This window comes from Macrobrachium rosenbergii, chromosome 3 (assembly GCF_040412425.1).
Source record: "Macrobrachium rosenbergii isolate ZJJX-2024 chromosome 3, ASM4041242v1, whole genome shotgun sequence".
Classification (NCBI taxonomy): Eukaryota; Metazoa; Arthropoda; class Malacostraca; order Decapoda; family Palaemonidae; genus Macrobrachium; species Macrobrachium rosenbergii.
The window spans coordinates 54,928,226-54,955,418 of record NC_089743.1 but is presented as its reverse complement, the minus strand read 5'-3'; the positions used below and the strand labels follow the sequence as shown (position 1 = coordinate 54,955,418).

The 27,193-nt window shown below is 40.0% G+C and overlaps 1 protein-coding gene across 6 annotated transcripts in view; it reads left to right on the top strand.

Annotated features, from left to right (window-relative positions):
- LOC136855870 (bromodomain-containing protein 7-like) overlaps nt 1-27,193 on the top strand; it is a 220,400-nt gene that overhangs the window by 169,173 nt on the left and 24,034 nt on the right. For all 6 annotated transcript variants that reach the window (XM_067133269.1, XM_067133302.1, XM_067133285.1 and 3 more), the window contains exons 13-15: nt 8,834-8,998; nt 9,175-9,287; nt 19,125-19,283. In XM_067133269.1, coding sequence (XP_066989370.1) covers nt 8,834-8,998; nt 9,175-9,287; nt 19,125-19,283 — 437 coding nt within the window. The remainder of the gene's footprint in view (nt 1-8,833; nt 8,999-9,174; nt 9,288-19,124; nt 19,284-27,193) is intronic.

Here is a 27,193-nt window from a genome sequence, read left to right as displayed (position 1 = left end):
GAGAGGTCCTGATTGGAAACAGAAGACCTCTTCTCACACGTCCTTGGAATCTTGAAGGGTTATATCCGCGGACGTGTTAAGAATCACATCCTCGGACGGACTTGAAAAGTCATGAGCACGGACGAGGGCAAATGAACGTGCATCACCCCTTGAACGTTGGCCGTTACCTACATGATCGAAAGGCACTGCACAGACATGCTGCTGATGACTTGCACATGGTTGTCGCAGACGACCGTGGACAGAATGCACACAGCCGTGACCATGATTCGGAAGGCTGTGGATGTGATTCGGCTCTATTCTAGATGTGCACTGAAGTTATATCAATGCTCTTCACTCAACAGAATGAATGAGGCGGTGAATGGACAGGAAATGGTACTTCAATGTGGCATGGCCGTAGGCCATCCTATTCACTCCTCAACCTTTCACTCAAGCTAGGTTGATGGTCTGTGTCTGGACACGCCATCTTGAGACAACTTCCAGATTCCCCTGTGTGACGGCCATGTGCCGATATGTGGCCATACATCCATGCTGTCATGTCTGAATGTATGAGACGACCGACTGGGATGGACCAACTGCACATACTTGCATGTCTTCACAGACTCAGAGTTGCAACAAGACACGGTCGCAAAAGCATGAATGAAGGTCAGAGGGCCTCCTGGAAGAGTGTGGAAAGACAGTGGCTAATGTCATGGATGTTTGAACATCAAGTCGACAACAGTCCTAGGGTGGAAACACGTCCATGGTCATGCAGAATCCCTCACATACATGAAAGGAAAGTTCATCATTTGTTTGGCTGAACGTCCTTGTGGGAAGACGAACGTCAAACGTGGTCATGTCCGTGGATATCTAGAACTATGGTTACTAAGTCACGAACGTGTAAGCGTCGAGGAGACAAAGCCTATGCTGGAAACGCATCCCCAAGCATCCAGAATCTCTCACGTTCAACAAAGAAGGCGCATCAGCGCTCTGGCTGGAACATCTGCTAGAATCTCCATGGCTGCTTCTATCTTGAACCATCTGGTGAAAATCGTCGGCCCGGAGTTCCAAAGAAAACCGAGTGTCCTGCTTGAGCCGAACCCCCGGCCAAAGCTGAACGCTCGAGACAAGCATCTTCCGAGTCTCGGATTTCCAAAGAAACCAAAGAACTCGGAAGGAGCTACCGAGTCACGTACAGGACGAATGTCAGTTGCTCCCTCTACCTGGGAAGTCATGGCGATCATGTCTACTTCTGATGTCAGAGAATGCAAGGCTTTTACATGATTTTCTGCAGTAATAGCTTCCATTTGCTGAAATGGTTTTACCTTTCCCAGTCTGTTGAAAGCAGACATAAATTCACATCCAGCAAGGGCATGAAATCCTATGAGAGCCTCAGTCAGGCCAGAGGAGATACTAGTTCGGGGGTATATTCCTGGAACTAGTGTAGGTGACACAGGTTACCTCTTCAACTTGCTGTATATGAGGAAACTATGCACCTCATGCTCTGTGTAGCAGGGTCTCGGAGAGAGATCCACGACATGAAGAAACCCCAGTCCATAGGCTAGGGAGAGCACCGATAGGAGGCGAAGATAACAATGGCGAAAGGATTATCTTTGTCGACTTCTACTGCAACTGGAGGGCCTCACCACAGTACACGTACATGTGAAGAAAGTGAAGAATTCCTAAAAACCCCCAATGTCTGAGATAGTGGATGACGGGTAGTACTTCTCTGAAAGGCCAGTTCGATTGATTGAAACTATGTCGGAGGAATTGGTTGATGACATCATAAGAACTAGCCATGACATCACATCCTATCTGTGACGTCACAGGAGTAGACGACTCTTACCAAAGCAGAAATTACTATGTGTAAGAGCAGGTATAATCATGTATTCTAATAAAATTGTGTGATAATATAAGTTTATTTCATATATATGACACAGGGGCAACCAAAGTGAAGGGCATCAGATGATAAAACATTGGAAGGGAGACGAGAAGCCACAGAAGCAGACGAAGGCTACATCAGAAAAGCAGTCCGTCTAAGACAACGTAAACTGTTCATCTGAACCTGGAAAAGAAGAACAAAATGGTGTTGTCCCCACCATCCCAGGAGGAGAGCAACCCCTAGAAGTCACTACGTAGATGGGGCTCCCAGGCTCTCAAGGGAACAAGCTGCCATCAGATCTGGCTTGGTTCGAAGCTTCCACCACAGAACTAACGAGTTGGACGAGGTACACCAATAAGTGAAGTGGCAATACTGGGAGAGAGAAGAAAATGTAGAGGGGCTCTCAAGAACTGAGTAGAACATGCAGCCGTCCAACTTCAGGGTGAGCAGCAGGGCTGACAACTCGCACAAGAAGAAGGGGAAGTCCAGAGGCAAAACAAGTTCTGAACTGTTGGGCCTGAAAAGAAACAAATAATATGCCTTCCCACTTGGGGAGGGAGTGAGTCATACGACTCGCACGCACACACACACCCCCCCAAGACGGGAAAGAGACAAGACGGTAAATTTTGACTGGTCCTGAACATGTAGTCAGGACCAACGCAACTATAGGACTTGCGCCATTAACATTCGTGGTGGGGGAGTGGAGGAAAGCCTGCTATGTCAAGTAAGACGAGTCCTCACATGAAACCCTTGGCTGCAACATGAATCCGTAACGTCTCGATCATCTCGATTTACAAAACATCTGAAAAACTAAAATATTACCACGCTCCCAGAAATTGTGTAGTTTGAATCAAAACATTGTGACTAAAAAGGAAAGTAATTAAACACACACTGAGACGAAAGTGTGTGAGAAACAACAACAATGATATAAAGGGAGAAAAACTCCACACCTAAGCCTGCTACACAGTATGAGTAAGTAAATATATCATTGAAGACATAGAAATAACACATATTGAAATGTCTTAATATATGAAAATACACAAATGTTTCAATATATCCAAATCAATATTTCAAATTACAAATGTAAAATATACAACAAGAGGAAAAAAGGCCAAATGGCAGGACAGAAGAAAAGCACGTCTCGTCGAGAGTTCAGCCAAAAGTAAACTGAAGAGATTGAATGCTTGCCTGTTGGGTGGGCGGTTACTATAGGTAACTGTTACCATAACTACCTTGCCAAAGTTTAATGGTCAGACTTTCCAGCTTCGCCGAAAGTTATCCATATGTAAAGACTGAGGGTTTGTTTGTTAGGAAGAATACAAATTACTTCAAAATTTGTCTTATTTTGCTGTCACACCAGTTCAGAGGTTTACTGAAGGAATTTTCATATTTACTGGTAATCAAAAATTCAATTTCCACTTTGTGCTGGCTATTGCTACCTTTATGTATTTATTTATTTTAACAACTTTCAATATTAGCTTCTTAACACTGTTGTATTTTTTTAAGACCTGTCTCTCTATCACAACATGGCCCTCCTCGTCTTCCTTTCCCGTATGTACCATTCTTACAGATTCTGAGCCCCAAAAACCTTTAATCCTTTTATATTTTGCAAGCCTGAGCATCGTATGTTATACAGTAGGTTAAAATTGTACATTGTACAGTAGAACCCCGGTTCTCGACGCCAATCCGTTCTGAAAGGAGCGTCGAGATTCGATTTTGTCAAATTCCGAATCAATATCGCCCATAAGAAATAACTGAAAATGGATTAATCCGTTCCTAACCACCAGTCACTACTCCAGCCTTGCCTTTTTATACAAAACACTACACACATTACAATTAATTAAGTTCAGAGTTAAATAACTTACCTTATTAGAAGTCTTCTTACAGTTTTAAATGCATACTGTATCAAAAAAATTGGCCTACGACCAGTGGTAGACCGAGCGCCATAGGCTAGGCTAGGCAGCCTATAAGCACTCCAGAATGTACTGTAACGGGTACACACAAAAACTGTTGTTATTGATAAATACAATGAAAAACAAGCCTCATCATTACATTAAATTAATAATACAATATTAAAAATAAGCCGAATGTACTGTAGAGTCTGTTATAAAAATTAAGAAAAACGTCCTAAGTTACGTCGGCACTTGGCAGCTTGTGGCAAGAGCGGATGTAAACAAACCAAAGCGCCGTCCTGGTGGCGTATCGCGGTACTAATTACATAAACATTGTGTACGTTCAGTATTGTATTAATTTATGGTAAATTCCATTCAGAGTCTGCTGTAATGTACAAAATCACTGTAAAACAACTTTCAATAAATGTTATGATACCCTAACATGTATTTTTCAATAAAATATCTTTGTAAGCAGAATCTCCGAGTTAACCTCAGGCTAACCCCTTCTTTACTGAGAACCTTAAGGCATTCACTAACGAACAGCACGTAAACATGGCATTCGCTACAGAAATACATACGTGCGCCTCTGTCAAAAAAAAAAAAAATCGAGCATGAGACTATTTCTTATAAGCAGAATCTCCGAGTTAACCTCAGGCTAAGCTCTTCTTTACCGAGACCTTGAGGCATTCACTAACGAACAGCACACGTAAACATTGCATTCGCTACAGAAATGCACACGTGTGCCTCTGTCTAAAAAAAATTTGGGCATGAGACTATTCCTTGTAAGCAGAATCTCTGAGTTAACCTCAAGCTAAGCTCTTCTTTACCGAGAACCTTAAGGCATTCACTAACGAACAGCACACGTAAACATTGCATTCGCTACAGAAATGCACACGTGCGCCTGTCTAAAAAAAAAATCGAACATGAGACTGTATGTACTGTAGTTACACTTGTTTCCAAATTAGTGTATGTAAGTACGTAATACTGTACTGTATGTACTAAATTTTCATCATCAATACTGTACTGTATATTGTACATATGTACAGTATGTAATATCCAAATGTCTGAATGTAGATAGCCAGCAATGTTTTGCGTGATCATACACCTGGCAGCAGTGGACAACCTCCGATGCTCTTTGTTTTTCTCTACACCATTCAAACTGAAATTTTAAAGAGGCCTACCACCTCCGTGTACCTGATACGTACTATGCAATATTAAATGGGTAAAAAAAAATGGAGTTCTGAGGGAGAGAGGAAGTTACTGTACAGTAACCCTACATAGACAACACAAAATCTTAACGAGCCTACCACCTCCGTGTACCCGTTACTATGTAATATTAAAGGGGTAAAAAATGGAGTTTTGAGGGAGAGAGGAAGTAAATCTTAAGAGGCCTACCGCCACCGTGTACCTGTTACTATGCAATGTTAAAGGGATAAACAAGAAAACCAGAAATTAACTCATTTTTCATTTTATTATTGCACTGTATGTACTGAATGTAATTACTAAAACTAGTCTACAAAAGGAATCCTTAATACTAGCACAAACATATAAGACTTAATACTACTGTACTTAATACTGTACGTACGTTGCTACTAACTATGGACTGTACACCTTACACCTAAATTGAAATGTACATGTTCTACTGCTACGCCTAAATTGAAATTACACTGTACCGTACTGTACTGTACACGTTCTACTGCTACACCTAAATTTACTGTACATTACTGTACACTCTATGTTACACAGCTGCTCCTCTCCAGGACTTTCACGTAACAAAATGTAAACCTGTGGAATAAACACAAAATCAAATGTAGAAATGGTTTGAGCTGTAGGCTAATCTACACAAAAATCCTTAATCTTACTGTACAAGCATTTCCAGGTCACTTATAAACACATAAAAAACTTTTTCACAATAAAAACTTTTTCACAACCAGTAGGCTACAGCTTTATCCATACCTTGACGTTGATGAATATGTACAGTTGCTCCTCACACAAGCACTGAACTCCTCCAGGACTTTCATTCAACGAAGTGTAAACCTGTGGAATAAACACAAAATCAAATGTAGAAATGGTTTGAGATTTAGGCTAATCTCCACAAAAATCCTAAATCTTACTGTACAAGCATTTCTAAGTCATTTATAAACACATTAAAAACCTTTTCACAACCAGTAGGCTACAGCTTAATCCATACCTTGACATTGATGAATATGTACAGTTGCCCCTCACACAATCACTGAACTCCTCCAGGAACTTCATTCAATGAAGTGTATACTGTACAGTAATCTGTGGATTAAACACAAAATGAAATGTAGAAACATTTTACTGTTATGAGCTGTAATAATACACAAAATCCTTAATCTTACAAGCATCTTTAGGTCATTTATAAACATTAAAAAGGTTTTAACAACTAATACGGCATGGTCCATACCTTGACACTCATGAACAGCTCCCACTGAATGGCTCTGGGAGATTCACTCAGTGAAGTGCAGTACTGTACAGTAACCTGTGGATTAAACACAAAATGAAATGTACTGTTAGTAACTCAGTGTGTACTGTATTTATGACATCTTTCATTGCTTTAACTTACATGAATAAATATTATTCACTGTACTGTATCTCTAGGTCATTTATAAACACTAAAAAAAGTTTTTAACCATGACAGTAGGGCCCATACCTTGACATTGATGAGGCTCTGGATCTGTGGAGATGGATGTGGAGAGGAGGTATGGAGAGAGCATCATTGGTTGGAAGGGGAATCTCCTTCCATACAGTCTGGTTGCTGCTCTTCAGGAGATTCCTCTTTCTTTTGTTTTTTGGCACTGGGACTGGGCTGGCTTTCTTCTTTTGAAAAAACCTGTACAGCATTGTCTGCTGTTGACATTTCTTCAGGTGTTTCCTGTACACATTGACTAGGTTGTCGTCAACATAGTCAATAGCCTGGTTTACTACAGTCTTGTCTTGGTGATGCTTCTCAAAGAATTCCTGGAATTTCTCCCAGTGCATAAGCATCTCCTTAATTTCTTTAGTGCCTGTAGTCGCCTCCTTACTCTCCTCCTCTCCAGACACCTCCTCAGCCAAAATCTTCTGCTGCTCCTCGTGAAGTTCCTGGAGTTCCTCTGTCGTCAGCTCAGTGTTGTGTTCTGCCACCAGCTCCTCTATGTCATCAGAACTCACCTCCAAGCCCATGGACTTGGCCACAGAAACAATTTCCTCTACATCTGGGTCACACAGAGGAAGGGGTTCAGCTTCAGGGTCATCTCCAAGCTGACTTGGGGCATCAAAAATTTGGTTTGACACGAATCCATTTTCATCTACGAACTGCTGAAATTCGGTCACGTACTTTTCTGCAGCTTTCTTATCAGCACTCGCTGCCTCCCCATGCCTAACAACACTGTGGATGCCACTCCTTTTCTTAAACCTATCAAACCATCCATGACTGGCCATAAACTCATGCTCGGTACTCGATCCTGCTCTATTTTTCATTAGGTCAACATGCAAACTTTTGGCCTTTGCACAAATCATGGCCTCAGATACACTATCCCCAGCAATCTGCTTTTCATTAATCCACACTAATAACAATTTCTCTATTTCGTCTATTACGGGAGGCCTCTGTTTCGTCAAACTCGTAACCCCCTTCGCAACACTAGCACTTTTAGTGGCCTCTTTGTTCTTCAAAAATGGGCTAATGGTGGACCTGGGTAACTTATATTCCAGAGCTAAGTCAGTCACATGAATGCCCCTTTCATATTTTTCAATTACCTCCTTCAGTTCAGTAGTCGTCCTCACCGTCTTCCTCTTCTGCTTATCAGCTGTGACTGGCTTGGGACCCATGATTCGAAGAAGAATGTATTGCAGAAGACAAAAAAACTAAAATGTACCTGTACAAGTGTGTACTTCTTTTTCAAACAGCAGCGGCAGCGTGAGTGGGCTTTAAGTGCTTTTAAATGTGTGGGGGAAGAACGCCACCAACGACGCCAACTAGCGGCGGCGTTACCGAAATACTTTTGTTTACAAACATCATATATTTCGTCGCCGGGTCGGATCGCGTCAGGTCGGATTCCAGTTTGTTGTTCAAGATCCAACGCAAAATTTACTCGACATTTCACGTCGAAATCCGATTTTGTTGACTTCTGGTATGGTCAAAGACCGGGGTTCTACTGTACTGAATTCATTGAGTTCACCCATATGCCTTTTGCATAGCATCCCCACAGTGACTTTATTGACTACTGATTCCATTCATCCCATGTGGTCACCTTAAGGTTGGTTGTATTCATATTGATTTTTTTTATTATCTCTTCTGCCACTCTATTCTTTCTTTTAAGCATTTTGGAAGTAGTAGTAAGGGAAATAATCTTAGTGGTGCTATTGTATTGCCAGGTCAGCACTTTAAGTACTTTTATGATTGTTGTTCTGGTTCTTTCTTCTTGATTGTGGTGGAGTGTTAAGTTGACTGGGTTACTTCTATGTATGTCATAAAATGACATCTTACATCATGTTCATTCTTTTTTAATTGCTTATATTAAGCATTCATTGTGACTGCTTTGTTTAATACTGAACACTTGCATCTGTTTTGATTTTCTTAATCATCAGTTTTTGTACTTGTATTATGTATTCTGTGTCGTATTTTATATCAGATGTAAATAAGTGTGCATAAATATGATTTATATTTTAAATCCAGACTGATATTTTACTTCAGAATTCTGTAAACTATTAAGTGTCATTTTAAAGAGAATTCAGTAGTGTAGTGTGGTACCAACCAAAAATCTTGTATTGAAAAGGTCTGATGGTAATCCATTTTAAGGGATATTTCCGTTTAAGACATGCCAAACAGCAAAACTGTTACTGTGATATTATACTTTATATTTCTTGTTGTCAGTACTGTATAACTTTTTAGTATTTGTTAATAATTTGTTGTAAACTTCATCCTTTCAGGTGTGGACTTATCACTTCTTCCAGAGTTTGGTCAGTTTCTTCTCCCTTTTTCTATTTCTCTAATGCTTTGTCTAGATAAAGCTTTATGTACTTTGCTCATTCTTTATGCCTTTTTGTAAGGAAAGTAATGTTATTTTTCTCTTGTGTACAGCATCTGTGATTTCTCACAAGATTGTGATATGGCCATGCATTTGGTTGATCAGCTTTTGAATCTCTTGACGCATCAACAACATTCACGAACGAAGAGTGTTATTGAAGAGAGACGGAAGATGCAGGAAGAAGAAGAGCGAATTAATTCCCTTTTGTATCCACCCATGTATGTATATGTAATTATTTGAAGTAGGGGTTTAAATTTTTTTTATCAGCAATGGACCATATCTTGGCTAAAAAAGAATTGTTTACTTGCAAATACAGTACTTAATACAGTAAACTGAAACGGTTAACTAGCTATGTAATAATTCAACATTTTATATATTTTCTTTTACTTTTCAGTGACACAACTGCTACAGCCAATGTAATTGATCAAAAGAAGAGTCAGATTAACTTCAGCAACCTTAAGTCATTGTCAGATATTGGAATTGATACAGGATTTTTGAATTACTTTGGTATGTCCAGATTTTGTGTTATTTTAGTAAGTTTGGATAAGTTCATTATAAATTTAATACCTGTAAAAGTGAGTAATTTATTTTAAAACTTTTATAAATTTGAAGCCACTTAAAACAATATATATTATATACCCAATATTTTCTAACACATATTCACCTATTTAACCATTTATTTTGAAATGAAATATCATCAAAATTTGTGAAACATTAGTTACTTGTGTATATTAATGTACTATAATGTAATCCTAAAAATGTACAGGACACTATTGTATGTGCATGTATTCTCTCTCGTGATTTTAACTGCTCATGGTGATGAAATTTGCAAGTTACAGTGATCCAACTGGTGACATGTATGTAGAATTCAGCCAAGGATTATATTCCATAATTTTACTGTGTACTTTTGGTGTGTTGTTAAAAACCTGAAATTCTCTAGTGTTTATAATGAATGTTGAGTTGTCCTCCTATTTTTTTTCTTTTTTTGAGTACTGATCATGAACAGAAAATTCTTACCTCCCTCTTAGTACAAGTTACTTTGCAGCAGTTCCCAAGGATATGTATACGGGGATTCCAGTTGGCTGTAGCATGACTGTGTTCATGGAAATTTCTGTGACTGCTGAATACTCTTGGCATACTTCTCAGATACTTTCAGTGATACCAAGATAACCTGCTCTCAGCTGTAATTTCATCTTGATCCATAGAAGAAATAAAGTTGGTACATGTGAATAGGAAAATGAGGAATTTGCACTTCTTGTTTCTAAAAGCCTGGAATTGATGAATACTGAGTATAATGTATGACAGACAAATTATGATGAAGGACCTTGATGTTCTTCCACTCTCCTTAACAGTTTTGCAGATATTTTCTGCAGCTACTAAAGACCTTCTGATAAAATTACTGTAGGTATTTTTAACTCATCTGCAAATTTGTGCTATTATCTAATATGAGTTTCCAGAAGGGTGCACTTCATTTTGGTATTGTTGAGTGCATTCAGACTGAATTGCAGACCAGCAGCATGGTTAACTTGGAGGGCCTCCAGTGATGTATGGTGTCATGGAAAGCCTGATCGAAGTAAAGTAAACATCCATGGTTTACACTAAAGGAGACTGTGAAAATTAGGACTTAGGTCATCTCTTCTTACTAAAATACAAACTTGAAGTTCTTTATATGAATATACCTTCAAGAAAAGCTGGTCCTCTCAGCGAAGCACGGTAACAAGGTAGGTATTAGCAAATGGTATATGAGTAGGGGCATTACTTCAGCTCCAGTTCTATCAACATACTGAATTATAAACATGGCTGCTGTTATCGAAGAAGTTTTACCCACATTTTGTCTTCCTGTTGATGACTTTGGCTTGTATTTTGGCTATGGTTTTTGTTGTATGAAAGATAGTACCTGGCTCTTTTGTACAAAAAGTATAACAGCGTAGGTGTTATGGGTGTGTCAGTGTGTGTGTGGAACAATTATGTGACTGTCAGATGTTAACTGTCATTCAATTTGTTCTGTTTGCAGAGGACAGGAAAGCACTCCTTACTTGATTTCCTTCAAGTGTCTTTCTTGGTTACCTGCCCAATGGATGAAGTAAGGTTTCAAGAGGAAGAAGCTGAAAAAGGCCTTGTTGGTGTCCTCTGAGAATAGTACACTGCTCCCTTCTCCCTAAAGCTTTCAATAACAATCCCCTGCCGTGAACCATACTTTCACTGCCAAAATGTTTTCTGTCTGCTCTACCCCTGCTGAGTCTGAGGAGGGAATGAGCAGACCAGATGGTGACCAGCCTTGAGAAAGTCATCCCCATGGCCTACATTGGTTCAACAGCCACATCTGATTAGGTACTATCAGTCTATGGAGTTGCTTGCACTCCATACCTGGAGACTATCCAGCAACTGGGAGAGAGAGGATTTTCTCAAAGAGCTGCACAAAAGATATGAGGTGCTGTCAGTAAGGACACAGCTTTTGACAAAGTGGGCCATCTTATGTTGTTGGTGCCATGAGAGTGGTCTCTCTCCGGTCTGAGCCACTGTACTGCAGCTTGTGAATTTCTCAGTTAAGTTCTCTGAGACAAGCTCCTCTTTTCTGCAGTATAGAGCTACTGCTTAACCCTTTCCCAGGTCTCCAGTTGTACTCCACAGTCACATTCAGGCACTATATGAACCCCTGAGGAGGCTTTGAAAAGGCTGCAGGAATGTCATGCTCATGGCTGTCTTTTGGTAGCCATAGCACAAATGAAAAGAGTAGGCGAACTGCACGGTCTCTCCTACTTAGGAGTGACACTCTGAGGGTTGGGACCCCTCTTATTTATCATATTGTTTAAGTTCATGGTCACGAGTCAGAACTTATCAATCCCTAATGAGGCAGTCTAGAGTTTTTCTATCCCATCCTCCAAGTCTTTTTAAGTTATAGTCATGACAAGATTATGGTGTTTCCAGTGATTTTTCTAATACTACTTGCAGAGGATTCAACAGTTCAGGCTTGATTGTTGACAACTTATGGTAGTGATGGCAGGCACAAGAAATTATTGTCCAGGAATACCATCTTGTACTGGCTTCAGCAGGTCATTTGGCAAGGTTTAACAGCTGCATACTTAGGCAATATGGGAACAATGCTCCATCCTTGGTATTAATGGCAGTTGTCTGGTGTTGCCAGAATACCTTTTCTCCCTTCCATTTCAAGGATGTCCCCCACAGATCCTAGGATACTTTCTCCTTGGGATGTTTGTTGGTTGCATGACAAATTATGTAACTATTTGAGCTCCACGAGGACAGAACAGCATTCTGGCTAACTTTTATTTTGGTGAAGTCAATTGAGTGGAAGGTGACCTCTTTTCTTCTCTCTATCTTCTGTCCAGTGGTTTACAGGCAGTCCCCAGTTATCGGTGGAGTTTCCATTCCAACGGCGTGACAGTAAGTGAAAATCACCAATAACCGAAAATTGGTGATTTTCAGCCCATTTTTGGCACTTATCAGCGCTAATAAATGCCAAAAATCGCCTATTTTCCTTGCTATACAAGCACCAAAAAACTGAATCGTTGATAACCAAGCCCACCAATAACTGGGGACTGCCTGTATAAGGTGTATTCATGTAGGTCTGGCCAGATGCTGGTGTAAGTCATCACAATAGAGCAAACTATTTTCAGTAGTCAGTGGATGCAACTCCCTCTGTCTGCCTTGAAACAACAGGGCATGCTGTAAAGCACCAGTATTTGGATCTACTTGACTATATTGATACATTCCATATTGGTCGTCATGTCTCACATGGGAAACCCTGTTGTAAATTTCATAGAATGATGCTACTACAAAGCCAAACTTTGGCACAGGCCCCTGCCACTTGCAGCATTATGTATCAGGTCCCTCTTAACTTGTTATATTTGAAAGGAATTAACTTTTGTTATATTTGAAAGGAATTTTGAGATTTCAGTTATCGTAAGGGCAGTGAAATGGAAGTGTCTGTCTATCTTTACACAGTTCTACCTACAAGATGTTCATAAAGGTTTATTACATGAACTTGGCAGGACCATAAATTGCTGCTTGGCATGTTTTATCGGTAGTGAAAGAAGTGGTAGATTCTTCTTCCACCTCCTCTTCATTTTAATATTGTGTTTTGAAGCCATAACCAGCTATGTCTCACTAGAGTGGACAGTTCTTGTTTTGAGCATGTATCAAAATATTTTTTATACAAACCATTGCTTTGTGTATAAGTTGCTCTAAGACACTTGTCTCTTGACCCATCTCTGTCCCAAAGTTATACTAGACCAATTGGAATATCACTGTAGCTTGAGATCATTTTGTTTCAGCCTCCCACCAAATAGCAATTTGTGCCAATTATGATTGATGAATTTGTATGGAATTGTAGATTTGATAAAATTAAGGAAAATTTCACACAAAAACCTATCAGTCATAAAGAAGTGCAATCCAAGAAGAAAAATTTCACACACAAACCCATTAGTCATAAAGAAGTGCAATCCTAGTCCCTTGGTTCTAGATCTTTTATGTAAGACACAAAAGAATAGAATGAGGCTGTTTCAACCTACCAACAGGTGACAGGTGTGCTTATGTATATTGACTCTCAGTGTTGATTTTGTAGCTATTCTTTATCTTCAGTGTTCACAACTTTGGAAGTTGTGTGTCTAGTGAATTCAGCATTGCAAGTAAGGCTAAATAAGTTGGAATACTTTGCACTAAAATTTCATATATTTTTTTTTTATTATAAAACATGCACTTTGTGACAATTTATCAAATATATATGCATGTACTATAGCCGATTCACTTAAGGTAGATTCTTGGGCCTATGAGACGTTTGTTTGGCGGCCTCTGATTGGCTGGTACTGGGAGGTATGCAGCTCGCTCACTGTTTCATTTTAATGTCTGTAGCTCAGAAACTTGAAATATGTTTATATTTCTTCATTTATCTCACGTTTTACACAAGATAGGAAAGTTTTAGTCATACCATGGGATTCAGTATTAATTGTACAACTAAATCGTGATTTCCTGAAATCAGTAAGATAAAACACAAAGGAATTACAACGAGTAAAAGTGAAGAGAGAAGCATTTCATTCTTTATACCTGTTTTTACATATCGTCGGATTTTGCATCACTCATGCGATCAAGATAAAATAAAACTTGTGTTTTCATACAATAAATTCACCCTGAATACGGTGGTGCTTTCAGACTTTAGATGCGTGTGATATGTGAAGAGAAAATGAAGAATATGTCGTATTATGTTGCATCCGTACTTGACTCAGTTTGAATAGTGCCGAGAGACGGTGGTCTGCAAACAGCGAGATCTTTGAGGCACCGTTGACAGTTGCCAATTAGTGATATGAGAAGTTTGCAGTTTCGACAATATTTACCGTATTATTATGTCATTAAACTTTCTGTAAATACATGCATAGAATTCCCATTATGACTGTCGAACACTCTCACTCCAATATCATATATGTCCGTGTGTCTGAACATATCTGAGTAAGTGTAATTCCCGTAAATGTTCCCACACCCCTGCATCACTATATAGCGCATGTAGGATAATGAGACGAATCAGAAGACTTTTATAGCTTTATATATTTAAACAAAAAGAATGGAAATGCATACTGATGTATTATGTCATAAAACAAAATAAAATCATATACAGTAAGCTTACATTGACAGTGTCATTAGGCTATCTATATGAACAAAAATAAAAGAAAATCTTACATATTTTGTTATGTCATTACCATTAAAAAAAAATTAATGGAAAATCATACATATAATCATGTCATTACCAATTGAAACAAAAAGAATGAAAAATCATACAGATGCATCCATTTGATTTTTCATTTTTCCTTATCAGATATGTCCATAGTCCAATCATACGGACATATATGATATTGGAGTGAGAGTGTTCGACAGTCATAATGGGAATTCTATGCATTTATTTACAGAAAATGTATAATGACATAATAATGCGGTAAATATTGTTGAAACTGCAAACTTCTCATATCGCTAACTGGCAACTGTCAACGGCACCTGGACGCTCTTGCTGAGAAGACCAACGACATCCAAAGGTGTTTCGCAGTCTGCAGACCACCGTCTCTCGGCACTATTCAAACTGAGTCAAGTACGGATGCAACATAAAACGACATATTCTTCATTTTCTCTTCACATATCACACGCATCTAAAATCTGAAAGCACCACCGTATTCAGGGTGAATTTATTGTATGAAAACACAAGTTTTATTTTATCTTGATCGCATGAATGATGCAAAATCCGACGATATGTAAAAACAGGTATAAAGAATGAAATGTTTCTCTCTTCACTTTTACTCGTTGTAATTCCTTTGTGTTTTATCTTACTGATTTCAGGAAATCACGGTTTAGTTGCACAATTAATACCGAAACCTTTGGTATGACCAAAACTTTCCTATCTTGTGTAAAACGTGAGATAAATGAAGAAATATAAAAATATTTCAAGTTTTATGAGCTACAGACATTAAAATGAAACAGTGAGCGAGCTGCATACCTCCCAATACCAGCCAATCAGAGGCCGCCAAACAAACGTCCCATAGGCTCAAGAATCTACCTTAAGTGAATCGGCTATAGCTTGAATTACATGATGGAGATTAAAGAATAAGGCCTTGAGCAACAATGAAAATGTATTTTTAAAATATTCCTCAGCGTGGATGCAGTTTGACCTTGAAAATCCGTCATTTGTAGTCCAGGAACTCCCATATTCCGGGATTTTTTTTAATCAGCCACCATTATTTCTTAACACTTTCGCATCTGTATAGTTTGAGCACCGTGCCTACCAGAGATCGGACAGTGCGAAAAAATAATTATTTAGAAAATTCAGCAAAAATAGAAATTTTATGCCAACAACATTCATTTTGCTGTCCTTTTTTTCTCAATGCTTATATTTTATGGTGGATTGGCAGAATAAGAGTCCCAGCCCCTTAAATACGAAAAAATTTGAGTTATTTCTATGAAAGTCAGGCAAATGAATTTTTTTTATGAGAAAGCCAACAAAATTCTCCAAATATTGATATATAAAATAATGAAAATTGAATAAGTACAGTTGGTGAAAAAATTGATAGAAAAGAGGGTAAGAAACAGAGTGCACTGCCCAGTGTACGGTGAGAATTAGCGCTAGAAAGTTATTTTTTTTAAGAGCTCTATCTCGGTTATTTTTCATAGGAGTTACTTTGTAAATATTCGAAAATTTAGAGGAAAGGTTGAGGAATACATTGAGTGTCAAGAAAGATGGTTTTGGTAACGGCAACAGTTCCATTTTGACGTTATAAGTTGATCAAAACAAAAAAAAGTTACTGTTGTCAACATTATCGTTTGTAGCTCAAAAACTATAACAGTTAGGCGAATGAATTATTTTTCATGAGAAAGCCAACAAAATTCTCTAAATATCGATATATAAAATAATGAAAAACGAATAAGTACAGTTGGTGAAAAATTTATAGAAAAGAGGGTAAGAAACAGAGCGCACTGCCCAGTGTACAGTGAGAATTAGCTCTAGAAAGTTATTCTTTTTGAAGAGCTCTATCTCAGTTATTTTTCATAGGAATTACTTTGTAAATATACGAAAATGTAGAGTAAAGGTTGAGGAATACAGTGAGCATCAAGAAAAATGGTTTTGGTACAGGCAACAGTTTCATTTTGACGTTATAAGTTGATCGAAACTAAAAAATGTTACTGTTGTCAACATTATCGTTCGTAGTTCTAAAACTATAACAGTGAGGCGAATGAATTTTTTTATGAGAAAGCCCACAAAATTCTCTAAATATCGACATATAAAAGAGTGAAAAACAAATAAGTACAGTTGGTGAAAAATTTATAGAAAAAGAGGGTACGAAACAGTGTTTCCAATAATATAATCCCACATAGAAATCCCACATTTTATAAAAAATGTAAAAAAAAAAAAATGTAAGATATGAGAGAGAAGCGAGGGTAGGATCAGCTGATTTCATTGTGAGAATTTTACTACGCCAGGGATTTGCGCATGCGCGGTATAGGAACTAAAAAATTTATAGAAAAAGAGGATACCAAACAGTGTTTCCAATAATGTAATCCCACATTTTGTAAACAATGTAAAAAAAAGATGTAAGATACGAGAGAGAAGCGAGGGTAGAGTCAGCTGATTTCATCGTGAGAAATTTACTATGCCAGGGATTTGCACATGCGCAGTACAGGAACTGCTTGGCTGGCGTATTGATGCTTGAGTTACACGGTCCAAGGTATGCTTTAGCCTATGGAAACCACTAACTGCCCAAATGAAAAAAAATATACTCCTAACACACGTATGAAAAATTTCTGTAAATTTTACGTAGCGGTACGTCAGTCGAGTAGGAAGGGGAGCAGGGCAATTTTACGTACCATTACGTCATTTGGGCATGAAAGGGCTAAGCATCTAAGAGGGTGGCGCCACGTTTCATTTTTTAAATTATTTCCGATTTCAGAACTGAAGCTTGCTCCGTAAATACACAAGCACAGCTTATTTCCACTGAAAACATTCTCTGAAACTAAAAAGTACAAGCATACAAAAGAACCGTAATTTGCATATATACTCGTGTCTCATGCGATCATTAAAATTTTGTCCAAAAAATTTGATTTCATCATATTCATTGTGTATAGTGGAAGATGCATTTTCAGTGTTACTTATGCTAGGCTTTCTGTGTCTGTCTGTTTCAATAGATACCATTAATAATGTATATTATATCCGAGTTAGCTTTTAACTAATAAATAGGCCTAGAAGTCAAAGTTCATTAGGTTAAATGCAAATCTTCATACATTAAATCAGGCTTACCAACATTGTGACGTGTCTGAGAATTCAGCACTACGTATTTCTCATAATTAACAGCCACTTACTGCTGTGTGCAAGACACTGGCATAAACAACAGCAAGTACTGGCATAAACAGTCGAATCAAGAAACAGCCGCGTGCTGATGTCAGTTACCGTAACTAACACACTTTTATTAAGGATTATGTTACAGATGTCAATTTGCTAATTTTCAACTGTGACTCCCATAAATAAGAATAAAATAAATCTTTATTCATCCTTCACTCAAGTGTTAAGAAAGTTGCCACCAAATTTACAGTTGTATCTGTGGTAGAGGAAACAAATAATGTGCACGCCAGAAAACGTTTTGAAAGAGCCAAAAGCAACATCCGTTGCTGGCAAAATCACAGCTTTACTTCATTCAATTTACTGCGTTTATAGACAAAAGAAGTTGCTTTTAAATTGTGTTTTGATAATTTACATATAAAACGAATCTCCGAAACACATTTCAATTAGCAGCTAATGGCTGAGATGACATTGGTAAAATGCAATCAGCTGATGATTTTAAGAATAAACATTAGCAGAATGCAAATGGCATGTGGTTACTATGTTCATAAATTATGATACAATAATATGCATGAAATATACTGTAACTGCATACAGTACAAAAAACAACAGTTTTACTAAAATTATCATTATTCTTATTACAACTGTATTATGTGACTTTTGCAAATGGAAATCTGTCGTTGTAACAACCTAGGCCAGAAGTTTCTCTCTCTCTCTCTCTCTCTCTCTCTCTCTCTCTCTCTCTCTCTCTCTCTCTCAAACACACACACACACACACACACACACACACACACACACACACACACATACATGTTCAGGTTTAAGGAAACCAAAACAGCAGAGATTTAGGTTTCGGCTGAAAATGGAAGCCAGAAAAGTTTGAAGTGCCGAAAAACAGTGAAAGGTGCGAGATCAGAATTTGACAGTGCGCTTATAAAGAGGTGTAAGCATTTCCGGAGAGATGCTTGTGGAGCAGGCCAGAATTTTGCTAAGGAACTAAACCTAATGAATTACAGTGATTTTTCATGAGCTTTGTACTACTGTTGATAACTCAGCAGTATGTATTTGGAATGAGCTAGCAAGACTGTTTACATTGGGGGTTTTTCAGGGGTGATTTCTGTCAGCCAGGATTTTCTGTGGTCTGGCTATGACCTGGTCCCAAATATATAATTGTTAATTCTGTTTTCATAATGTTTGTAATTTATATCGTGGTCATGGGTTATGTATTTTTTATTTAATTTAGTTTATTTACTTTATTTTTTCTATATTTTCCATTATTAGGTGAGGCATTTGAGCAGGCCAGTGTGTTACAAATTTCTAATTTTCATAGGATTGACTGAATGTGATCATAATCTGATTTTTGTCATAATGAAGAGATTGTATAATTGCTCGGTGTTTGTTATAAAACTTGTATTGTCAGAAGAATGTTAGTACCAAATTTAACATGGCTAATGTTAGTCTGAGAAGAACCGTTTTCCCTTTATGATATTTGTTTTATTCTTTTGTTGTCTTCTTTGCAGAGGATCGCCAGAAACGAGAAACCATGATCAACTCACAATTAGAAGAGAATGCTAATCTTCTGGAAAGTCTTGCAAAAGAGCAGAAGGATCGTCTCTCACGGCCCTTGCCCACTAACCTTAACAATATTGCTCAACCATCAACGCAAGAGCTGAAGCTTGGTTAGTACTGAACTTATAATATTTCTTTTTGATATTGAGATAGCAGTTTTAAATGAAATTTAATATATTTGATATTGCAATACAGGCGGTCCCCAGTTTACGACGGGGGTTCCGTTCTTGCGCCGCATCGTAACCCGAAAATCGTCGTAAGCCAGAAAATCGCCGAAAATCGTCAAAAATCATAAGAAAACCTTACTTTTAATGCTCTGGGTGCATTGAAAACGATGTAAACTGCATTATTATTGAGTTTTACATCAAAAAAACCTTCAAATTATGATTATTCTGCCGTTTTGGGGCCATATTTCTTCCGTCGGATCGGCGTACGACGCGTCGTAACCCCGGAACATGCATCGTAAGCTGGGAAATAATTTCAGATGAATATATTTGAAAAGCGTCGTAACCTCGGAACGTCGTAAGCCGGAACCGTCGTAAACCAGGGACTGCCTGTACACTCCCTGAACACCTGAATTAGGCCTGGTCACTGACCAGCCTGAACTATATACCCATAATTTTACCCACAAAGTGGGTAATTAACTGTCAGTGTTACTAACGCTACAGGAAAAATCTTGTCAAATGAGTTACCTGAGGCACCGTTGGCAACGCTGCTGCAAATACCAGCCGACAGAGGCCGACATCCCCAATTTTATTTGTTCGCCATGCTGTGTGGGTGTGTCCCACATCAGGCGAACTTTTGGCCATTTAGCCTGACCTCCATTTAAAGAATTTGGACATCAGATACGATTTTGGACTGTTTTCAACACCTTTTTTCCTGGATTTATACTTTATTGACTGGATTTGGAACTTCTTTCCCGGTTTTAACTTTGGATCAGTACTTTGGACTCCATGGGACAAGTCATACAAGATGATGTTGCCGTCTGCTGGATCAGTACTTTGGACTCCATTGGACAAGTCATACAAGAAGATGATGCCGTCTGCTAGTGCCGCTGCTTCCACTTCGTCTACATCTTCGATGACCGAGGCTTCTACTGGAGATGCTGCTGCTCATCGGTCCTGCACATCTGGCAAACATAGGATGAGTACCCTCAAACACAATCGACATTCTGTTTGTATTTTATGTAGGAAGGTTCAGTGTAGTATCAGTCAGAGATGTGATGAGTATAGGTCTTGGTCAGTAGATCAAATGGAGGATTATTTGAAACAGAAAATCCTTTGCCTCGAAGAGTAAGCGTAAGCCAGGATCAGCTGTAGGGTTACAATCAGTTGATAAGGAAGTGTTAGATTCAGAGTTATTCAAGAAGTTAGAGGACAGTTTATCATCCAGTATGTCTAGCCTATTTCTAGCCTGATGAGTAAGTTAACAGAGAATAGAGATAGTGATAGCAGTAGCGTAGTTGATTCTAATCATTCTTTTTCAGCCTCCCTGTCTGTTCCAGAACCAGCCCTAATGGGCGCCGGGGGGCATGGAGAACAGCAAGCCTCATGGCGGCCCCCCCGGTGCGGAGCAGGCTGTGTTGGCAGCAGATTCCCCCCTTCCCACTCAAGGTGTAAGTTCTGAGGTTGATGCAGAGTTAGGTAAGACACAGACGAGTAGGGAAAATAGGTTAGGAAGTGTTCAGGAAGAGAAGTGGAAGGTGCAGTCTTCTTCGGGTTCGGGTTCAGTTGGGGTTTCTAGTGTGACGGCTTCGTCTTGGATCCATCTTCGGTTTTATTTCCTGCTTCGAGTTCTTTACAGCAGAAGGTTTCTAAGTCCGTGGTTCATCGTTCGGATGTGGTTTCGGGTTTGTTGGGTTCTGTAGTGTTGGAAAATGCTCCTTTGTCCTCGAAGGTTCCTTTTCCTTCGGTCGATGAGTTTGGTTCGTCTTGCGGTGGTGGTAATTCTGGTGATAGGGTTTTCAGTTTGGCTCAGTATAATGCAGAATTGTTGGGTTTGTCACAGGGTTATAGGTTACTAGTTAGGCATGTTTTCAATTTTGGGTTTTCCATTATTCATGATCATGTCTTGAAGAATTTTCCTGAGTTTGCTAGTGATGTCTGTCAAGATTATCAAGGGGGAACAGAGTCGGTCTAGTTTTCTTTCTCAGAAAAAAGAACTATGGCCTCTTCTGCTGCTTCTGAGTTTTCCTTTTTTCCCGATTTCTTCTAAGCCTTCTTCCAATGTCTTTACACAAATCTTCTTTATTGGGTCTCTCTTCAGAGTCTGCTCTGGCTCATCCTGTTTTCTTTGCCATTAAGTCAGCAGAGCAAAGAATTTTCATTGCTGTAAATCTGAACTGGGTATGACGGTCTTTGAATTGTGGGAGTAAGATGATGGCAGGCGCATATGCCGAACTGCTAGATGTTGATGTCACACGTATTTTAACAAAGACAAATTTTTCGAACTACACTTCACTAACACAGGAATTGTACACTTCCTCTGCTGTAACTGTTTTTTAACAACACTTAGCTAGCTGTTCATGTCTAACACATGCAATAAATTCCTGGCAAAGCACTTCCTAATTCCTAAATATCAGTCTTCTGGCATCACAACAGCTGCTATTCTCACGATGCAAAATTTCGTGGGCAGCTATTTTGTGTTGCTAAATTAAGAACTTTTTTGTGCTCTCGCCTTCTTTGGCAGGGCTGTCTTCTTTGGTACCTTACACGGGTCCTGTAGTTTTCTCAGGCTTCTGGTCTAGTTGCTTCACAGAGGGTTGCGGAGTCTTCCGTAACTCTGTATTTTCTTCCTTTACTGGGTTTAAAACGTAATGTATCCACGGTGGTTCTTGCTGATGCTATGGCATCTGGCGTTTCGCCTGCATCATCGTTGAGTGTATCAGTACCGATGGTGTCCTCCGCCTCTCCTTTTCACTAGGGTAGCTGGTGATTTTCCTTCTTTGGTCCTCATTGGTTCCGCAGCTCATAGCTTGTCCTGAGAAACACCATTGAGTACTGGACCAGTTGGTATGTTCTCCACCTGTCCAACGTCAGCAGTAGGTGCTCAAGTGGTTGTTCCGATTGTGGCTGCTTTCCTTTCTCTCTCTCTACTTCTATCTCAACTTTTCCTGCGGCTATTTCTGTTCCTCGTAAGGTGTTCAATGTGTGTTGGGTTTTTCCTCTCTCTCCATTAATCATTGTGATTTCAGCTCCGGATACCCGTTCTGGTGCAGCGTTGATTCATCTGGTGTTGGGTGGGTCGGGTGTTGTGGCTTCTCCGCTCACAGGGGTGGGCGTTTGTCGCCCAGTTGTGGTGGGCCCAGGTGTTATGTCATCGTCGCTGGGTGGTGCGGGGTTTTTGCAGTCGAGTGCGACTGACTCAAGAGTTTTGTTATCGGCTTTAGTCGGTACAAGGTTTGCGCAACCGGGTTACGGTTGGCTCAGGTATGATGAGGTCAGGTATGTCAGGTGTTGGTCTCACACATCCTGGTGGAGCGAGTTCCGGGTTATCTGGTGCAGCTGTGCGGGTGGTCAGTCTGTCTCTTTTCCTGTCCCAGTTCGGTCGGACCAGTCTGATAGAGAATGCTCCTGAGGAACCTACACAACCAAACCAAGCATGTTTGAATCGATGTATGCAACTCAACCAGTAGTCTCCCAAACATCAAGTAAACCGGTCTGGTTTGGCCGAGTTGGGTGGGTATTGAGGGAGGCGGACTCTAGGTTACCTTCTCTTATGGGGTCGAGTAGACAGGATTCAACCTTGCTTCCTAATCGGAAGGGGTTCTGTAGGGTAGCGGGTAACCCTTCTGCTGGTGTTAGAGTTCCTCTCAATGAATCTGTTGAGGCTCTTCTCTCTCGGGTTCCTTCGTCGAATCGTTTGGTAGCGGTTACATCTCGTGAGGCTGGTATTTTGGAGGAAACTTTTCGCAGCCAGTCTGAGGCCTTGTCCCACTCTTTGTGGATGTTGTCTGGGTTGATGGAGTTTTCTCAAACAAGTTGGATATACTCCCTCCGATCCTGTACTGTTTGACAACCTCATCACTTCGGTTTCGATGGGGTTGGCATACCAGACTAACATTTCGGCTGGCTGTACAACGTTCTTTGGCAAGAAGAGGAGGGACTTCTTTTTGAATCATCTTCTGCCTCACTATCCAGACATACATATGAGGGTTCTGTTAAGGGCGCCTTTTTGCGCTCTGCAACAGTCTTTTTAGAGAGGAGGATATCTCCTCCTTGGTCAATTTCGTGTCGTCGTCGTCAGTGATAGCGTCACAGGAGGCTATGATTCGTGTGGCTGCTCAGGGTTCAGGTGATGTGGCCAGTATGATGAATTTTGTTGCTTCTAACTCATGTCTCTGGTGTCGGCAATTATGCCTCTTCGAGGGTACAGAATGTTGAAGTATCTTAGCCCTTGGCTGATCCTTGCCCCCTCTTTAGAGGAGTTAGTAAGGGCGAGGGACTTCTTATTGAATCTATGCAAGATACTAGGAATTTGTCTAATCTTTGACAAGAGTTGCCTGGTCCCAACACAATCTATAACCTTTCAGGGATGAGGATTCCCTCTCTTCCTTTATGGATTTTTTTTTCCCAACCTTGGAGAGGATCCAGTCGGTCCTTCAGGAAGTAGAGGTGTTCCTGTCCAACAGGGAACAGCCAGTACCAGTTTGGAGAAGCCTCTTAAAGAGAATGTCTTCTCTCTCTCTCTTGTAATTCCAGGGTCTCGTCTCCGGATGCGTTTCTCTTCAGGCATGTCTCAGGAATCGCTGGGACTTCCACAACGAGAACACAGTTATAGTCTGGAATGATTCTTGCCTGTCAGTTCTTCTGTGGTGTTCAGAAGAAGTGAATCTGACACCCGGAAGGTCTGTCGACTCCCCTCTTCCCATGTTCATCTGTACTCACATGCCTCAGGTCAAGGTTGGGGAGGAACCGTGGAGGAAACCCAGCCTTCAGGCCTCTGGAGGGATTGGGAACGAGAGGAGTCAGTAATCTTCGGGAACTTAGGGCTGTAAAGGAAACCCTCAGGTGTTTTTCAGTCCTAGTGTGCAGCAGAGTAGTGGCTCTGTTTTGTGACAACTTAAATCCGTGTCGTATCTGAAAAACTCGGGGGAGGGGGATCAAGATCAACAGAACTCAATATTATAACACATAGAGTCCTGAGTAGGTGCGAAGAATGGAAAGTGTCTTCTTCCCCCAACTTGTATTGAGGAGTCTCAACATACTGGCCGATTCGTTAAGTCGCTTTCGTCAGGTATTTTGGGGGAGAGTGGACTTTGGCTCAGGAAGTAGTATGTCAGGTTCTCCGGAAGTTGCCAGCATCTGTGGACTTTTTCGTGATGAGATTAAACCATCGTCTTCTGGTTTATTTGTCACCAGTGGTGGACCCCATGTTGATAGACACCATTGTGACATTACAAAATTGGAATCATATGCATGTGTATGCTTTCCACCATTCGGTCTCATTCATCAGGTAATTGGGAAATTGCGGGAGAGCATCAAGACATCTATGACTCTGATAGCTCCTTGTTGGCCGTTTGCCCTTGGTTTCCGGAACTCCTAAGCTCCTTAGGGAAGTTCTGATGTTCCTTCCTACGCAGATCTTCTCAGACAACCGCTTTTTCACCATTATCATCCAAACCCTCACGTGCTGAACCTAGTTGCAAGGTGACTGCCGAGCGAGCAGCTAGGCAGACTGGACTTTCTAAAGCTGTGTCTAGACAGCTTTCTTTCAGCTTGGGAAAGTCAACCCGTAGGCTTTACCAGGTCAGCTGGACAGTGTATAGAAGTTGGTGTCGTAAGGAAGGTCATTCCATCTCTAGACCTTCCATAGCCAAAATAGCTGATATTCTTTTATTTCTTTGGAAAGTCAAGGTTCTTTCATATTTATCTATTGCTGGCTACCGCTAAATACTTAGCAGTACATTTAGTTTCCATCTTCCCAAAAATTTCTAGTAGTAAGATCATCCATGATTTATTACGTTCCTTTAAGATTAAACATCCTGTCTTGCCGACTTGGGCTCCTCCGCAGGATTTGTCGAAAGTTCTAACGTTAAGACAACTGATTAGGAAGGTGTTTTTTCTTACGGCTTTAACTACAGCTAGAAAGGTGAGCGAGCTTCAGGCAGTTTCTAGTCTGGTTTCCTAGGTGGGAAATGATATGTATTGGTCTCTTCTTCCAGAATTCGTGGTGAAGTCGGAGTCAGAGGTTAACCCTCTGCCTCCTTTGTTTAGGGTTCTTTATTGGCAAGAGTTGGTTACTGGCGATCTAGCGGAGGTGTCCTTATGTCCAGTGCGAGCATTAAAAGTCTATTTATTAAAGATTGAGAAACTCCGTCTGCTTCTGTGTACACTTCTCGTCTCTCCGCGGAATCCTTCCCGTCCAGTGTTAAAGAATGCGATTAGTTACTTTCCGAGGGAGATGATTTCCCAGGCTTCTCAGGGTTCTTCGTCGTCTTCAAGCTCTGTATTACCCCAAGAGCATAGTATTCGGAGTATGGCCACTTCATCTTCATTTCTAAGGAATTGTTCAGTGTCTTCCATTCTGGAGGCGGCTACTTGGAAGTTCGTCTCAATGTTTGCTTCCTCTTACTTAAGAGACTTTCAGTTCGCCTCATTGGAGAGTTATTCTCTTAGTCCGTGCGTAGCGGCTAACTCCATCATCTAGGGTGCGTTCATTTAGCTGAGGTGGTATTCTCGTAGTGCGGAGGTTCTTAGGTTAAAGATAGAGGAATTCCTTTTAGTCTTTAGAATCTTAGGCAGCAGTAATAGTATTATCACATGAACTTAGGTTTAGTACGTTTTTAAGTATCTTAGTCTTTGATAATTTCCTTATGAGAGTCCAAGGAAATTCTCTTGTAGGCTAGGCTCTTTCGTCGGCGCTGAGATACTTCTTTGCTCCTCAATCGTCGGGCCTTATCTGGAGGATCAGCGGCTCAGCACTCTGCTTCATTCCCCTCCATACATGAGAGAGGCCAAGACAGGACTGACCTGACTGATAGTCAAAGTACTTTCCAGCATGTCTCTTCACTGAGAGCTTTGATTGATATGGTGAGTGTATTACTAAACAGATATCCTATGCAGAGCAGATCAGTGAGCTACCATCTCTGCGGTTGTAAAAGGGGCGTGCCACAACCTAGATGGGTCTCCCTCCAGTATGTCTCTTCACCGAAAGCATTGATTGATATGGTGACATACATTTACACATAGTAGGTTGATAATGAGTTACCTGCTTATTCTCTGTTGACAGGTCGGGCTGAATTAGATTGATCCCACCTCCTTTAAAATTTTGTTAATAGGGCTAATTCAGGTGTTCAAGGAGTGTATTGCAATATGAAGTTTTCATAATGAAACTAGGTATTGTAATACTTACCTGAACACCTGAATGATTCCCACCCTCCTCCCCACTTCAATTTTTGATAGTGAGTGACTCAATTGGGGATGTCGGCCGGTATTTGCAGCAGCATTGTCAACGGTACCTCAAGTAACTCATTTGACAAGATTTTTCCTGTAGTGTTGGTAATGCTGACAGTTAAGTACCCACTTTGCTGATAAAATTATGGGGATATAGTTCGGGCTGGTCAATGACCAGGGCTAATTCAGGTGTTCAGGTAAGTATTACAATATCAATTTTATTTTGAAAACGTCATTTTGATTTGTACATATTTTCAGAGATGTGTATATTGAATTAGGCATATGGTTGTCTTAGATAGCCTTTATGTTGCACATGGAAGAGAATGACCATATTCTTATTTAGTGATGATGATCCTGCTATCCTAGTTGGTGAGGGATCCCCAGTTGTAAGGTCAAATCCTCATTATTTCTTACTAACGCCAAATAATTTTGCTTTCATTCTAAATCTGTTTATATCCTCATATACAGGTTGACCATCACTAATCCGGCATCGTTGGGACCTAGAGGGTGCCGGATTAGCCATTTATTAGGCTAGAATACACAAAACACAGTAGCTAAGCACCTCATCCTAGAATTAAAATATCCCATAAATTATTACAAGTTGGTTAATAAAGAAAAGACAATTA